The 17275-nt window shown below is 37.9% G+C and overlaps 1 protein-coding gene across 14 annotated transcripts in view; it reads left to right on the forward strand.

Moving 5' to 3' along the window:
* PARD3 (par-3 family cell polarity regulator) overlaps positions 1 to 17275 on the forward strand; it is a 451464-nt gene that overhangs the window by 171281 nt on the left and 262908 nt on the right. For all 14 annotated transcript variants that reach the window (XM_061468050.1, XM_061468055.1, XM_061468051.1 and 11 more), the window contains exon 4: positions 9019 to 9197. In XM_061468050.1, coding sequence (XP_061324034.1) covers positions 9019 to 9197 — 179 coding nt within the window. The remainder of the gene's footprint in view (positions 1 to 9018; positions 9198 to 17275) is intronic.

Below are 17275 nucleotides of genomic sequence, written 5' to 3' on the forward strand. Positions count from 1 at the left end.
TTCAGTGTTCATGTTGTTAAGATACTAGTAGCATCCCTGCTGCTATCCATTATTTAGCATACCCTGTGTACACACTGGTCCATTCATGCTACTGTAAAGTCTTTACTAATGTAGAATGTAGAAGTTTGGGGTTTTTTTTTTCCCTTCTAAGACCCAGCAGAAATGCCATAGGGTTTTAATTTCCTTGTCCTTTGCCCATGAAATGGCCAGTGGGTAGGCAGGAGCCACAGAGGCAATGCTGGTGGGCAGTGTGGAAGCTCTGCAGCCCTCTGGGCAGTGCAGACCATTTCCTCTTTGAAGAGTCAATTAATGCAATAATTCATGAGCTAGTAGATGCAGCATTAGGATTTTATAAGAGTAGGGAAGATGAGAGATTCCCATACCAGTTTTGTAAGGACGTGTAATTACAAATCCCTTGCTAATTGAATGCATACCTGTGGAATTACAATCAAGCACGTTTAACTCTTTGGCATCTGGATATGATCCATGTAGGAATTCCCACCTCACGTGTGAGGTGATGTAGTGATGTACGAGGCTGTGTTGGCAACAGATGTTCAAAGAAAGTTTATTCTAGTGTAAGTCTGAAACGGATGTAGACTGAGAAGTAGTTCTGAACCAGATATTTCTGGTGCTGCGGGGAAATGTCACTGCTATCTACCCTTTTTCCTCCCCGCAGAAAGGCACAGTGGTGGCTTGGGGACCAGAAGGGGGTCATGACATTGCAACCATAGCAGGTTTTGTCTGGCTGAAACTCTCCGATGAAAGAACTGTAATGTGTATTATTATACTCATTATATCATTCCTGCTTCTTTCCAACTGAGCTCTACAAGTTGCAATCTAAGTCATATTGTTGCCTCTATATATCTTCCCTTTTGTCCAGCCAGAAGTTGCAGACTTCTTCCTTGAAGTGAGTATTTCTGAACTTGCCCAAAACATTTAGACCTTATACAATATACAGTTTTCACATCAGTGCATCACGTTCACTACAGGAGCAATTTGACCATTCAGTTTTAGGGGATTTTTCAAAGATGTGGGAAGAAAAATATCTGCCAGCTTCCTGCCTGTGTCTTATATCAGTGAAGCATTATGAACTCAAAGCAGCTAGGAATTCGTTCCTGTCACTGCAAACATTTGCCAGCACTACAAAATGACTTGTGAATGAAGATGCAAAACGCAGTCTCTTCATTATAACTAAATATCAATGCGTGTTGTTAGGAAGGCATGATCGTTGATGTAAGCAGAAAAACTACAGCAGCAGTAAGTTGAGGAATCTTCTACTGTTGAAGAACAACTGTTTGAAGAACTAAGGAACAAATTTTGCAAAAAAGACCACAACATCTGGGGGACTAGAAGTGCATCTTTCCCATGTTTGTAGCAGTAGTGTGAAAACAGGTAAAGAAGTAACCCAGCATGTTTTAAGGAAATCCATGTACCCCCCAAAACCTGAGACTGCAGCTCATTAAACCATACTGGAACATAATTTTTTGACAGAGATGAGCAGAACATTTATAACATGTGACATTTTTGTCTTTTCTTTTGGCATACAAAGGTATTTGCATTTTAGAAAAAAGCCCAGAGAAAGACAAAGAGGGTGCACGTAATTAAATTTTAATTTTGGTTTTAAAGCTCTTTCTCTAATTAGCTTTAAAAGTCAGTGTCTAAATTGAGTTTCAAGGTGTAATCATCTTTTTCCTCCTGGATCTCAGTATTCAAATGTAAGAAGAAAGGATATAAGAGAAAGAGAAGGAAGATTGTTATTTTAAAGGCCTTTCAAGATAAGGATTTAACAGTATCTCATTATTAAAATATAACTGTGGCAGGTTGATGTTTTCTTATTTCTGAATTTCAAAGTCATTGAGCAGTCATGGTTGGGAAAATGGAAAACTTAGATTCTATTAAAAGAGACTAAATAATACTAAGAAGCTAAGGAAGGACTCTTTTCTTTTTCTTTGTAATATGACTTTTTGGTGGCTTGGTTGTGGTTTTTTTTCAGTGTCATCCATTCTTCCAGAGATGATCTTAACTTTTCTATGAGTTTTTAATTATAGGCATGCTAATTCAGTGTCATGCATTTCTTAAACATATGCTAGCATGCAGTGTTTTTTTTTTCTGTACATTTGAAATAGACAAGTGTATTTTCTGTATGTTTATGTTATGGTTAGGGACATATGCACACCTGTCAGATTTTGGAGGCAGAATCTAAAAATCCCATGACCTGCCTCATTCATCTGCTGGAACACATGCATTCTTAGTGCAGTGGTACAGCCTCCACCCTGCTCCTGATGTGGCTGACTGCATGCGAGATCTCCAACTGCATGAGACAGTGGTATGAGGAAAAGAGAATAATCATGCTTTCCCATGATTTTAATGTGGCAATGCTTATAAATATGCTGGTTTAAAGCTAAAGAAATAAGAAAGCAGAGAACAATATTTGATAACATTGAGGAAATACATAAGCTGTTGTTTGAAAATTAATACTGGAAGAATAACTGAAAACAGTTGGGTTTGTACATGAAGTAATTATAAATATCTGGACTTGTGTGAAGTTACTGTGTTGTTTTTTTTTCTCTGTAAGAGGGAAGGCAGTCTAGTCATTAAACCAAGTGTTCTGAATGTAGAGATATTAATTTTGGAAGCTGATGTTTTAAAGCATAAACATATTTTCAGGCAGAGAAATGATAGTTATTTGAACTGTTTGAATTATTTGAACTAAATGCTAGTTATTTGAACATCTTCAGCTTTCTTGTAATTCTGAAGGGAGAGTCATGAACACTAGATAGTTGGCATTTGTAGGTGAATGATGCACAATTGATGTAATATTTGCAAACTTTAAAGCATTTGATAGAAATGTGTGTTGGAAATTCCAAGTTAATGGGATCATAAACACTTCAGTATGGTTTGAAAATCAGTGCAGAAAACTTAAAAGTTGGAGGTAATTTTAATCTAGCTAGACAGTGCTGTCCAGCAGGGTGTCATGAGGATTCCTGTTAGTTTTATTTAACCTCTTTAAATCTGGGAGGAACAGTACTGCAGATAGTATGTTAATTAAATTTCCAGATGTTGATAAACTAGGGAAGGAGAATAATATGAATGAGGGAAAGATAAATAACCCAATAGAAATGTAATAAAACATACTGGGGAAAAAGCAATTTAATTGAGTCTGGTTAAATAGAAGCTAATGTATAAGAATATTGATCTAAACCGAACTTTTACTGCAATTAACAAGACAAAGATGCTGAAGTGAACCTATAGAAAAAAAAATTAGGATTTCTGTGCATGTTGTGGATTGATACCATGACAATAAAATACCCAAATGTGGTTATTGTTGACTATGTACCAGTGTCAAAGTTCAAAAAAAAAGAGAGGGAGAATGCTATTTGTAAGACAGCACTGAGGGTATTTCATAAGAGACTTACACTATTCTGGGTGTCTTCTGAGCAAGTTAAGAGCAGAATAATATTTACAAAAGTGAACATCAATGGAGAATTAAGAAGGCAGGGGTGAAGTTATGTGCACTGTTAGGGGAGAAATGCTGTAGTTGTCCGTTACACGTGAAAGTAAAAGATAGTTTTATAAGTGAAGGGGAGATAACCTGTAACAGGAGGGTAAACTTAGCGAAAATGATAGAAATGTAGAAAAAGAAAATTCTGAAGATTTTGACCAAGTAAAGAGCATTTACTTTGGGAAATACTACAAATTGTTTTAATAACTAATCATCAGTTAAAACTGGAATAGATTCTAGGGGAGAGAAAAATACTGCTCTGGGCTATGAAGAGACAGTTGGTAGTGTATATATATCTTTCTCTTTTGCCATCATGACCAAAAATGTTTTTCTGTAAAGATCTGCAATTGGTGGTAGCTTTGCTATGCTACTCTTTTACATCCCTTCCAGCAGCCATCTACACATGCATCTCTGCATGCCTGTGGATGCTTCTGCAAGACAGGCAATACAGTTTTCCAGAGAGTATTTTCTTCACCTCTTGAAACTGCTAATGTTTTTAACGTTTTTTCTAATTCAAGGGAGAGTGCTGGCTTGTATTAGCTGCTGCTAGGGTTTAGTGCAGTTTGTAGATAAGTTCCCAATCGGCTGTTTTTTGTCGCTAACTATTTTTCTTCAATCTGTGGTCCAGTTCACAACGGTCTCAGTGGAAGTCTTTGGAAGTTACCATCATCTTGTCTCCAGAGGTTTGCAAGAATGAAAAGGGATTTGTGGAATTTGAGTTTTCGAAGGTCATAGGAATGTTTGGCTCTTGCTGTGTCTAACTGAGTGGAACAAGGAGCTGAACTGAACCTACTGAAATTAGAACCAGAGCTTGGGGAGCTGTGCTGGAGCGTGAAACTCAAGGCTAGTCTAAATATTTTTAAAGAGAGTTTTCAGTTAAATATAGACAGAGTCTTAACCTGTAATTTCAAGTACGTCAAGCTGAAAGATGCAGTCCTGCTTTCCTGAGCCCCAGGATGATCCTGGTTCATCCTTTCTCTTGGATTGTAAACAAGTATTTGAGTGGTATGATGAGCTGGATGGGAGACACAGGCAGTTGTGTCTTTGTCTCCCATCCCCAGACTGGTTTCCTGATGCTGAGGTAGGATCTAATTGTGTCTTTTGTGCACAACACACTGTCATGTACATATATACCTGTGTGTTCGCTTTCAGGAACTCTTGTCTAACCTGAGCAGCTTCTTGTTGAAAGCTACTCTTTCCCACAGATTTTTTTCCGTTTCACTGAATCACCGTTTTCTCAGAGAGTAGCGCGTGGAGAGAAAAAATAAGTCCTGTTCAGATCTACTCACCGGTCATGGGCCTGATTGTCTGTGTGAGGTGCCTTAAATTCGCTGTACAACAAATAGTGCAAACTGTGAGTGGCACTGAGGAGCTGAAGCATCAGTTGAAATCTTCACAGAATAAAATTTTCTTGGCTATGCTATATAAATACAGGTATGTATTTTTCTAGTCAAGCCCTCCAAGCTGCCATCTGAGAGGAAATTGGTATGGGAAGGTATATATTAGGTCTGCTGTGAGAGAGCACAAGCTTTTCTGCTGAATGCCTGCATGTAAGATGACATATTCAGCTTTATGGATGAAATTTGCCAGAACCTCAAATGCTTTGGCTCCTGAGCGTATTTGAAAATCAGAGAAGGTGATGACCCTTTTAAAATAAAAATGGAATTGCTGGCAGGAAGGGAAGGTACAACTCTGTGTTCCTAACATTTAAAGATGGTTATAAAATGTGTATTGGCTGTTTTTATAATTTATAGTGAAACTGATGTTGCTTTTAATAAAATGAGACTTCCAGTCAGAATTTCATGATTATGAATGTGAACATTTTGTTATCCAGCTTGGATTTATCCTACAAATAAACATTTTCTAGCAGAACTGTGGCTATATACATAATTTAATGGAATTCTCTGTCACACATAATTCTTCCTGGAGTCGGAGTGTTGGACTTGCGGTTGAATACCTCAGTTCCTTGAATGTGGCTCAAGAACTGAGCTAGTCGTAACTTTCATGATTTTTAATTTAATTTTTCCTTAATTCTTAGACTTTTAAAGCTTCCTGTAATTCATTATTAGATTTACCGTTTCAAGCGCTTATTTAAAAGGCACCTTAGCTGCAGAAGCAAATCAATATTTACAGTGCATTAGTGCCACAGAGAATTTGAAGCCTTGTGATTAGAGTTCATTGCTGTTTTATTCACTCTTCAAAGAAACCACAGACTTCAAACGGTATCAGCCATCATCCTGGAATCAGTGACATTGCATTGGTCCCATGCGTACTTCATCTTGCGGTTTAATTATTAAGTTCCTTTCCTTTGATTTTCCTTTTAATATTTCAGAGTATATCCTCTTCAAATGTATAAATTCAGGTAAACCAGAAGATTGTAGCCAACAATATATTAGAAAAAACTCTTCATTGAATTATGTAGTTATTTTAATGAATATCAAAACCTATTTAGAACAGTCTCTAGGAATAGAATTGGAGAGAGGGATGCAGAAGATTGTATTTAGAATTTGTGGTTAACACAGTGTGAACAAGATTTAATTCTTGGATTAATACCTGAAGTAGTGTTGACCATTGCCAAACAGTGTACACTAGCATTAGCTTCATGAGCTTGTCCCATTCCAGCAAAAAATAAAATAAACTTCTAGTTTAACTGGGAAATACAAAGATCCAACACACTGAAGTTATTGTCTTTTATAATTCTCTTTCTTGTGAGGTTTGTTTAGTAATGCAAATCACTTATTTATGTAACCATTTTCATATAGAGATGGAGAGATTAAAATTGATCACATTGTATCTTTATATGTCAAAAGACCTTTTTTTTTAAGGCTTGGAGAGACATTCAGTAAATGTCTGACAATGTCTCAATAACAAACCTTACTAAAACAAGGTGGGACATATTAAACGTGGCTCATCAGTGAATAGATTTTTGTAGAGAAACTTCTCATGTTAATGTTTTCTCTGGAGCATATTAACATTTGGGAATTCTATTGCATAATTAACTTCCAGTATCGTGAAAACTCTTTATTGCTTTCCATGGTGCAAATTATCAGGTTTTCACTCCAAAGCAAAAGGCAAGGTAGTGATGACTGCTTGCTTCTCTCCAGAAGTGCAGACCTGTGTTCCAGTTTATTTCTTTCTTTCTTTTTTTTTGTCAGTTTGACTCCTCTTGTACAGAAGTTCACCCAACTGAACTTTTGTTTTGTCAAGCAGTTTGAAGAAAAAGTGTAAAGCTACAAGAACATTTTGCTATCGCCATGCTTATATATAGATGCACGAGCATAAGGAGCAAGTGAACTCATGTTTGAAAATTGTAATTCTGTTGTAGGGTGGGTAGCTGAAGCAAACAGGATAATATGCACGGGCTGCTGCTTGGAACAAATATAGATTGGTACTTTTCTTAAGTGGCACAACATACTACAGAGCCGCTTTCTTTCTCAGGCTAATCTAATAAATGAGAATGTATGTTCGGGGCTGCGCTGGCAGCACAGGCACTGCTGTTAATGGGTCACTTCATTACGCGCTGTGGGGCTGGTGCTGGGACTGCAGCTGTGCCACCTTTGTTACAGAGATCTCTTGCGATTTGATAGTGCACTGTTATTATGTTTACCGTCTAGGGGGAAATGAGAGGCTTTACCTTCAGCTGCTTCATGAAACTTGAAGTATCTGAAGACAAGGCAATCAAAGAAAACCCCTCTATTATGCATTTATGAGTATATACTGAGTAATCAAAATCTCAGTAGAGTTGACTCAGACCATAAATACTTTTCTGCATAATTAAAGTGATCTTTCCCAAAATATTCTTTTAATTACTTCTAGTTCCATTATACACACATGTATATACATATGTATGTGTATAAATACGTGTGCACATAATTTATAAAAGAAAGCATTTTATTTGCTGGAAATTAACTCTTGTGAATATCTTTGGTATAAAAATGAAAAAAAAAAGTATTTTTCTTTTTTCAAAGGAAAGAAAAATACTACAAATGTGATGGAAAAACATTCATTAATTCTTCATTATTCTTGTTCATCAGAATGAACATAAAATAGAATGACTGCTTTAGTGTTTGGTCATGTTAACACTTGTGCATATCTCAGCAGCACAAGTCCTGTTGATAAAAAAGAATTCTCACACATTTTCTTTGCGTAGCATGACTTACTATTTCTCAGTGTCTTTACAATGCAATGCAAAATAAGAATCTTTATTTTAATATTATACTTAGCATTAACATAAATATATTGTAAAACTTAAGACCAGTTGTTCAACAAAATCCCCTCATTGTGTTTTCCTGCTGGTATTGTGAGACATGCACCTTCATCTTCGTGGGGAGCCATTTCGTCAAACCATTATAGTCCTGGTTTTCATTCTGTTGCCCATCATGCCTTTGCCACTGATTTTGCTGCTTAGTGCCATAGTTTTCACCTTTTCCTTTTCTGCTTTGCATTCAAGGTTCCCAGTGCAGCATTAAAGAGAAATATAACGGATAAATCACGTCCCCTCCATTCCGATGCTGAGTGGGAGAGTGCCAAGAGGTCACAAATACAGGCAGTCTGTTTGTGCAAAGAGACGATAGATGTGTGGATACTTGTTGTAGGATAATAAATGAAATTGGAAAAAATTAAGTTGTATTTCAAGAGAAACTAACTGTAATGTGCCATCAAACTCTGAGAATGGATTTGACCTCTACATATATTAAAAAACCCTATCTCTTTCCAAGCAGTCTACCTGCCTGCTGCATTGTTTATTACTAATAAAATATTTTTCTCCTGTCAGTCATGCCAGCTGGAAGGCTAAGGGAATCAAGGTAAATCAGCACGTCTTGTTTCAGCTGTCAGGAAAGAGGCAAAGCAAGAATGCAGAATAGGAACCAGTCAGTTCTGTAAGTTTTGAGGAAGAAATGGAGAGTACATTTTAGAAGGGGGGGCTGCCTTTTGCTGCAGAGAGGCAGCTTCTTTCTGTATTGTGTTGGCAGTGACCTTGCTGTAACTGTGGCAGTGCAGTGGTGGAAAAGTTATAGAATCACAGAATCATAGAACAGTTAGGGTTGGAAAGGACCTTAAGATCATCTAGTTCCAACCCACCTGCATGGGCAGTCATCCTAGTCCAGTTCTTTGTTACCAGGTTGTTGACTTTAGGCCTTTGGCCGCTTGCTGTTTAAAATACCTGTAAATCACCTTAGCCTCCTAGTTGTTCAAGCTTATGCTGGTTTTTAATTTTACACAGCCCACAGATAGTAGCAAGGCTGTATTTATACTTGGAAAACCAACAAGCTGTGCTAGATTCAAAGAGCTGAGGTTTTGCCCTCATTTTCTCCTCGTGTGGTCAAGCGGCAAGGCTGTGGTTTTGAGGAAACAGGCCTTGTCCTTGAGGAGGTATGCTGGGGTCAGTAATTCCTCACTCTGTGATACCACATTTGGTCAAAACCACCCATCAAGAGCTTGAAAAAATATTTTTCCTATGTGAAAAACATTTTAAATCTAGTCAGTGTTTATTTACTGTCTGTTTTATTCTTCAGATATGCCTCTTCATGTCCGACGTAGTAGTGACCCTGCACTGATTGGCCTCTCAGCCTCTGTAAGCGACACAAATTTTTCTTCAGAAGAGCCTTCACGTAAGAATCCTACAAGGTGGTCCACAACAGCAGGCTTTCTCAAGCAGAACACCCCCGGCGTACCCAGTGCTCATGAAAGAAAGGTATATTTCTTCCCCACTCTTTATCCAATAAGTGGCAAATGTGCACAAATCTTGAATTGTTATTTTATTCTTCTCTCACCTGCTCTTGGTTTAAACTTGCGTTTTCTGACCTTGTCCACCGAACTCCATCATTATCTGAGGAGTGTATTTAGTTGCATGTGTATCCTGCCCTTTGGAAACTGGGTGATGCCCACAGCAGGGGCTCCAAAAACTTGATTTTTTTGCCGTTAACTGTAGTTGAATCTCTGATTGCTCGTTATTCTGCAAAGCAGGGCCTAAATGCTGTCACACATTTTCTTTGAATGCAAAAAGGGCATGCCTATAATGATTTTTCTGATCTCCATAGAAGTCCTAATGTCAATGAATAATTTGCATGCCAGCTGGTCTGGTCTGTCTTTCTGACACAGCATTGCCAGTTTGTACTTTCTGAGGAACTAGTCAAGTAATACAAAATACAAATTGCAAATGCTCTCTCTTCTTGATAACATTCTTAAAACTAAAACAGTGAAATGTAAAGTGAGCCTTTTTTTCCTTAATTTTTAAAATATGATTTCAGTATCTCTTTGTGTATTATATTATTAGTTCGAGAAGTCAGCAGGAAGCTCTCTTCTCCGTGCATTATGAAAAAAAAAATGGAAGAAACACTCTCTTTTGTACAGCCCCTGACATTGCCCATAATTGTGATGGTAGCTTGTGACAGACTTAAAAAGGAAAAACATACATATGTGCTCAAATAGAAATGGGTACTTTTTGAAAGAAGTTGCACTTTTGGTTACCATTCTGACTGCGCAGGACACATTCCTCTTAGAAAATATGCAGTTTATTATAGCTATTAATTTTTTTTTTCTTTAATGCTATTAGTTCTGTGTGGTATTAACACAAACTAAGACTCTGCATCCATGACTCACACCCCAAATAAAGAAGTTTTTACATGCTGCTAATGAACTCAATTATATTCAGGGGTCTTTTGGTAATTTCAAAAACATCTATAAAAACACAGTACTTCTAGGCACTGAGGTCCGCGTTCTTACAGAGGTGTCAGTTTAACATGGTATCGTTAGGTCTCTGCTTATCAGGATTTCAGGTAGGTAATGGTGTATTTTCTGTCACTTGCACTGATGTGGCACAGAAATGCATGTTGTTTTGGAAAATATCTTTTATAGTATTCTAATTTGGAGAGTAAAAATGATAATATAATCCATTTGAAGTATTAACATTTTCAGTTAATTTTTCTGAAATCCTAATGAGACTGCACTTCATTACTCCACAAGCATAGATATGAAGGGCCATACATAGCATAATCAGATTTCTTTGAGTGTCTGAAGTTAGGAGAAATTGGAGAGAATTGAACAGCAGCAAATCTTTCACGCTAGTCTTTTTGCATCATTAGCTGTTCAGCATATACTTACTCTTGATTTTCATGAAAATATTTCATGTCTGGAGTATGGTAACCAAACTGGAAGGGAATTCATGTTATCTCGTGTAGCGATGGTAGGCAAGACACAAGAGAACATTAAGTCAAAGAGATGAAAAAGAATCAATATAGGTTAGTTAGCACAATAGATACTGATAATTTCTTTTACCATTTTTGCACACTCTATGCATCAGTCCTTTGAATAGAGGAGATCACTTAGTGCGCTATTTTTAATAGATAACTGGAATTAAATAATAATTGCTTGTGCAACATATGTTATGAATTAATCTCAAGTTCACTTATGCTAGACTGGTTTTGCAGGTTTTCAGCAGCTTGATTTCTTCATGCAAATCAAGATTTTATAGTGAATCCTGTTTCTCTTGGGAATGGATATTAAGAATTCTCCTCTCCTTTCCAAATATTAGGAGCAATTTCATTTGTAGTATTATTCTAAAATGTGCATTTTCGAAGTATCTGTCAGCAATCATTTACCAAAGTATTAACACTGCATTTTTACAAATATTTTTTTGTTATTTGGACTCTATCAAGTCCTCACTACTTTTCTTATGTTTGGTTATTTTCTTCAGCTACTCGAATAACAAAAGGAGGTGGCTGTGCTTTGTTCCAGACTGTTTCGTTGATTATAGATGACACAGACGTTTCAAGCAAAGCAACGAGAACAATCTTAATTTTCTGCTCAGTGCATTGGGCTTGAGCACCCATATATCTTTGTGGGCGGTTGGCACTATGTAATGTTTTCACTGCAGTTCTCTTTCTTGACAGCACAAGAACATATGTTCTTGGGCTGAGATTTGCAGCACAGTTGTAGATTAGCAACTTTGCCCCAGCAGTATCTTGCAGAAACAAGAAAAGGGTTTCTGGGAGTGTTGCCAAAAGCTTCATCCACCTACTGACTCTAAGAAGTGACATTGCTTTCAGCCCGTCACCTCTAAAGAAAAATAATTGACAGGTAGAAACCCTTTCCAATTTTTGGAGGAATTAGCAAACGGAAACTGCATGTATCTGGCAGAAGGGATTTGTTTCTCGGGGGCAAGCGAGAGAAGACTCCTTATTGGTATTTGTTTCATTTTGGGTAAGAAAAATTTGGAATGGCAGGAAAATGGGCAGATGCCCAACTTGAGATGAAATGAAGGGGTGGAGTGCTGCCATGCACCAAAGGCTGTGAGGAACCAGGACATATGCCAGTACTTCTGGGCAAACAGAAAGGGAAAAGGGCACTGGGGAGGGGGAAAAATGTGGGATGTTTGAAGGATCCTGTCGAAGAAACTGTAGTGATACCTATAGTTATTAGGGTAGATGAAGCAGAACATAAGGTAAAGAAAATGACCAGAGAAGGAGAGTTTGGTGTGAAGAGGCCTGAGTAAGTCTTTCAAGGATTTGAAAGTGTGTTGAGCTTGAGATGCATTCCTACTACAGTAAGTAGGATGTTTTGGTATGAAACCCTTGCACTAAACTGGATGTGATCTGTCATCCATCCTTCATATCATCTCATCATAAGGAAACATCATATCTACTGTCAGGATATCACAATACACTCTCTTTCCTTAGAATTGAAATCTCACTAATTTCTGGTTTCTGTGTTACTAACTTGTAAGCGCAACTTGAAACCAGATGTTCTGTGTCCCAGAGTACTTATTATTGATTATTTAGAAGTTATCGTAATGTTGTTAACTGTATTCAGCTAAGTAACTCCTGACCTCGTCCTTCTGTATCCTTCCCATGAGTGGTCTCAACCAAATGATTAGGTCTCCTCATCTGCGCAAGTATTCACCAAATTGGCTCGTGATTATCAGCAGCTTTAGTAGGCAGATTCACTTACTGGCATTTTTCTTAGACTGAATATTAAAATCACTTTCAGATACTTTTGTGTGTATGAGAGATGTATCTGTATTACCTGGAGACTCATGGCTTGACTTAATCCTCTTTTGCTTCCTTAAGCCTTTCTAATGAAACAAGGAGAAATCTCATAGTAAAAATACTTTCTCGAAGGCCTGCAGTAATACCTGATTTGCAAGCTGTAATTTTGTTTGAATTGTGTTGAACTGTACAGCTGAACAGATTGTATGCAACTGAAGCGTATCGCGTGTGCTTTTTTCCCACTGCAGTAAAATGTTTTTTTGATAGTCTTAATTTGAGTCACATTTTTAATGAAAGTACCAAAGCCTATTGGCATAACTAGCTGCCCCTAATAGGTGTGAGATGCATCAATGAAAATTACCTTTCTTTTCCCGTAGATGTTTGTGTTACTGTATTGGAAGAATATAAAGAGGGCCACCCAGATAGGTTGCATTTTATAATAACTGTAAATTAGTTATCCCGTATATTTTCAGTGTTTTTTTTTTTTTAATTTGCATCTCCATTTGTGTTGATGAATTGTATATCATTACAAATTAGTTATCTGCTTTGATCCTCCTTCTCTGAAAGACACAAAGCTTATCTAGTTAACCTGCCTTGCTTAATACAGGGATATGCCATGGCTAACCGGTTTATAAAAAACTTTCCATTGTGACTTGTCTGAATTTGATTCTTATATTGTTGCATCAGAGGAAACAGCTTTGGTACAATAGAATGAAGCGACAATGTACAGTAAAAACGAGAGCTCAAAAGAGAGCAATGAAAGGGAAAAAAGATTGTGCATGGTCTTCTGTGCCTCTTATTCCTGGGTTCACCCACCTGGAGCAAAGCAAATGGCGTGCAACGTGCTCTGCGGGGTGGATCAGCAACAGCAAGCGCGTAGCTGAGTGTACTTGGCACATAATTTTTACCTTCTCTTTTTGCCTTTTCCCTTTAGTCAGCAGCCATGGTTTTTGCTTGTTTTGAAATAGGTTCACCCATATATGTATTTTCAGGTTGAAAATAGACATGCCTTGTAGGGATAACTATTCTTAGGGTATGCTTTCTTCCTACTTGGAAACCTAGTCTTTTTAGGCTCTGTAAACTGCAGAGGAAGATTTTGAAACTGCATGGGAGTGATCTAAGTCTCATCTAGTGTCAAATCCTTTACCTGTGAAGAGCAGATCTCTTCTTGCAGGTATTTTGCTGTTCCTATGGGTGGAGACTGATGAGTACAAAATTGATGGATTGTAGGTTTTTATATTTATGTGGAAGACACAATGCTTTCTAATCCTCTTTGTAAACAGAATGAAAAAATACTTCTCTAATGAAGTATGTCTAGATAGGAGAAAAGTATGCATGCATTATATGAAAAGCTTCAACAATAATGGTGTGTCAGTGTCAAATTCAGATTTAAAGTGAAAATTAGTTTAGTTTAGACTTGAGTCTATTTAAACACAGCTTAGTGAAGTTTGCTTTGTCACTGTCACCATGGCATGGTGTTTCAATAGATTGTAACTCAGAGGATTGTAGAGCCCTGTATTATAACTCCGTGTATGAGTGTCATTTTACAGCCAGGGAGTCTGAATTGCACAGTGTCAATCAATTAAATTGATGAGGGAAGATTGGAATAAAAGGATGAGCATCATTCTGGGAACAAGAGACTGAAGTGTTGCTAATGTTTCTTGGGAACCTTGCTTTGTACTCCTGCAGAAGGGAAGTAGCATGTACCAGATGAACAATGTTGTTAAAGTGCTGTAATACAACAGAATCAGCTAAGGAGAAGTACATGGTAAATTCAAAAAGCCTGGCAACTTTGTCATGATAGGTTTTAAACCCTCCCACATAATGAATGCAGCTTTCTGCTTTTAAAATAAAAATGCAATACTTTAAACAAAAGTTCTGAAGGATTCAGTAGCCATGAATATTTCTTCATCCAAGTTTATTGAAGCAGGGCCTTTTTCAGCGAGGCAGTCACAATTTTTGTCATTTCAGATGTAATTTCATGTAGACTGAGAGGAAGGGAGAATGAGAGTGTGTTATCCACAGGTGACGAAACAGAGTGTTTTGATGCAGAAAATGTTGTTATAAGAGATAGATTAATGAAAATTTAACCCCCGAAATTTACATACATCAGTTTCTTTTGTAATAGTAACTCACTGCTGGCAGGTTGTCATGTGATGTTGAAATAATGTACAGGAATCGTACCCAAACAGAGCACAATATAAAATAAAAATCGTATTTGTTATTTCTGTCCTGGGTAGTGTGTAAAATTCGTGACTTTCCTGGTATCACAGAACAGCTGAGGTTAAAAAGTACATCTGGAGGGCATCTAGTCCAACCTTTCTGGTCAAAGCAAGGTCAATGAGAGCAGGTTATTCAGGTCTGTGTCCAGCTGGGTTTTGAGTATGTATATCTCCAAGGACAGAGGGTGCACAACCTTTCTGGGCAACCTCTTCTAGTGTTTGATCACCCTAATAGTAAGAAAGCTGTTTCTTATGTTTTGATAGTATAGCTTGTATTTCTTTATATTCTTATTTCCTCTTGTGCTTTCACTGGATACCATGCAAGAGAGTCTGACTTTCTTCAGCAGTGCAGCTAGTGAAACTTTAGTGCAATAAAAAATAAAATCTCTGTGAAAGAACTCAAAATTCCTGACTTTCAAAATGTGAAAAAAATACAGTATTTCTTAACATCAGCAGCAGGTTGGGAATGAGAGGCCCAAAGTGAAAAATCCTTCCCTATTGCACAAAGAGATAACAGCCAATATCCATCACTTGATGCTGTGCTAATACGTTTGCTGAGTACTGTGCACATGGACAGGATACAACTGTTTGCATCCAAAAGTCAGTGTTGACCAAATGTGTTAAGAAGTAGGGGAAAAGCCAACAACAAAACCAACGAATCCAAAGTGAAGGTGTGATTTTCTTCATCTCTTCTGTTGTTTTATCTCTTTTTGCTCCGAGTCGTTCATCTGTTGAAGCTCATCTATCAAATTTCCTCTCTGTCCTCCAAACGCAACAGATCATTAGTGCAAGATACTAGAGAGAGCTGGGAGCTGATGGCTTTCTTACCACTTCTGCTCAGAGGCTGAGCAGTTCTGTTGATCACTCCTCAATCTTTGTTCTCCATCAGTAGTGCAGAAGGAATGCGTATTTTTCTCCCAGTGTTGTGCTATCACATTGCTCTGTGTGATAGGTGAGCAATGTCTGGATGAGCAATGTCTGATCCATAGGTGAGGCGATGTGGTGCTGTATCATGAACTGGGAGTGCCAAGAAGGTTCTGGATGAGTAAGTCCCTAGTGGTGATAAAGGAGTGGTAGACTGTGCACAGGTTGTTTGTCTTTCACTTCAGTAAAGACAGTGTACAACACCTCCCGCTGAGAGATGATGAAGGCTCTACTGAAAACAAAGTTCTCAAGTATAGTGTGTGTAATAGCTGAAATTCTAACAAATTGCTGACTTTTCCTCTGCCATTCATCCAAGTGAATGTGTACTTTGCAAATCCCCATATTTGAATGTTCATCTCAATTTCTTTTATGACTTTTTTTTTTTTTTTATGTTCTTGCAGTTCTTCCTGGGTTTGAGGGTGAAAAACTCTGGGATTGAAAGAGTGGGTTTAAATTAAACTAAACAACAAAAAAAAAGAAAAAGAAAAAGTTGGATGTTCAGGTTTAGTGATTTTAAGTTTAGAAACATATATTTTCACTGGAAATAGTTGGATCTGCATTTTTACCTTCTTTTGTCTATTTAGTTGTAACACACAACTATGTATTTACAGAAACACTTGTGGTTCAAGAGCTTCTGCAGATTTAAATATTTGTCTTGTTTTCATATTATCAAGGTTGTGTCTTGGTCCAAAGCATGCTTGGATTTTGGCTGCATGTTTAGCTATGAAGAAAAGCAAAGTACAGTCCAGGTTGCAGTCTGTGCCTTCCATAGAGTGTTCTGACATGAGTCTGCACGGTTTAAATAGCAATTATTTCAGCCTTTTTTTGCTCTATTTGTTGTATTTTAAATCTTGCAATGAATATAAGTTACACAATAAGACAAGGAAAGACAACCAGGCAAAGTAGTCTCACAATAAAATGCAGAGCCATATGTGGAACTAACCTGTATGAAGAGTGCCTGGGGAGGAGGGGGTGAGCTTTCATTAGTGGGGAAATTCAGCTCTAGTAAATACAGGATTTCAGCTCTAGTAAATACAGGAATACCTAGTCACCTTCTAGGTTTCTTTCTGTTATGACTAAATTTGGGGCTGAAACAGATGTCACTTAGCTTGGTTTTGTTTCACAGCCTGATGGAAAAGCAATGATCATTCTGTGCTACCACCCAGTTTAATTGTCCCTATAAATGAGCTCTTCAGCTCCTGTATACAGATGTCCAACTTAAAAGCATTGCCTGATGAGCACATGAAATAAAAGAAATCTGGATAAAAGCTAAAACCATAAGGTGGAGCATGATGGGAAGCTGTTCAGTGTGAGAAAGGCCCATGGGACTGCAAGGAGCCGAAGGTGACTGTTCTGCTGTAAACTTTAGATAAAAGGAAAACAAGCTGCTACAAGCCACCTGTCTGGTACCTATTTGGGCATTTCCTCAAAGGCTGCAGGAGGGATTCTGGCCAAGGTCTGAAATGAGTTTGCAGGTGGGATGGGGTGATGTATGCTCTGCTGGGAGCCTTGCGGGGTTCCCTGTCTGCCCTGTTGCATATGGAGGCAGGCAGTTGTTTGGGTAAGGACTGACAGAGGGGACAAGTGGCTGGCTGGCAGCGCATGAAGGCACGGCTGCTTGCCATGGGTTTGGGGCGTGC

Source organism: Pezoporus flaviventris, unplaced genomic scaffold, assembly GCF_033815535.1.
Source record: "Pezoporus flaviventris isolate CSIRO_AGI_PZ_B2104156 unplaced genomic scaffold, CSIRO_AGI_Pfla_v1 ptg000047l, whole genome shotgun sequence".
Lineage (NCBI taxonomy): Eukaryota > Metazoa > Chordata > Aves > Psittaciformes > Psittacidae > Pezoporus > Pezoporus flaviventris.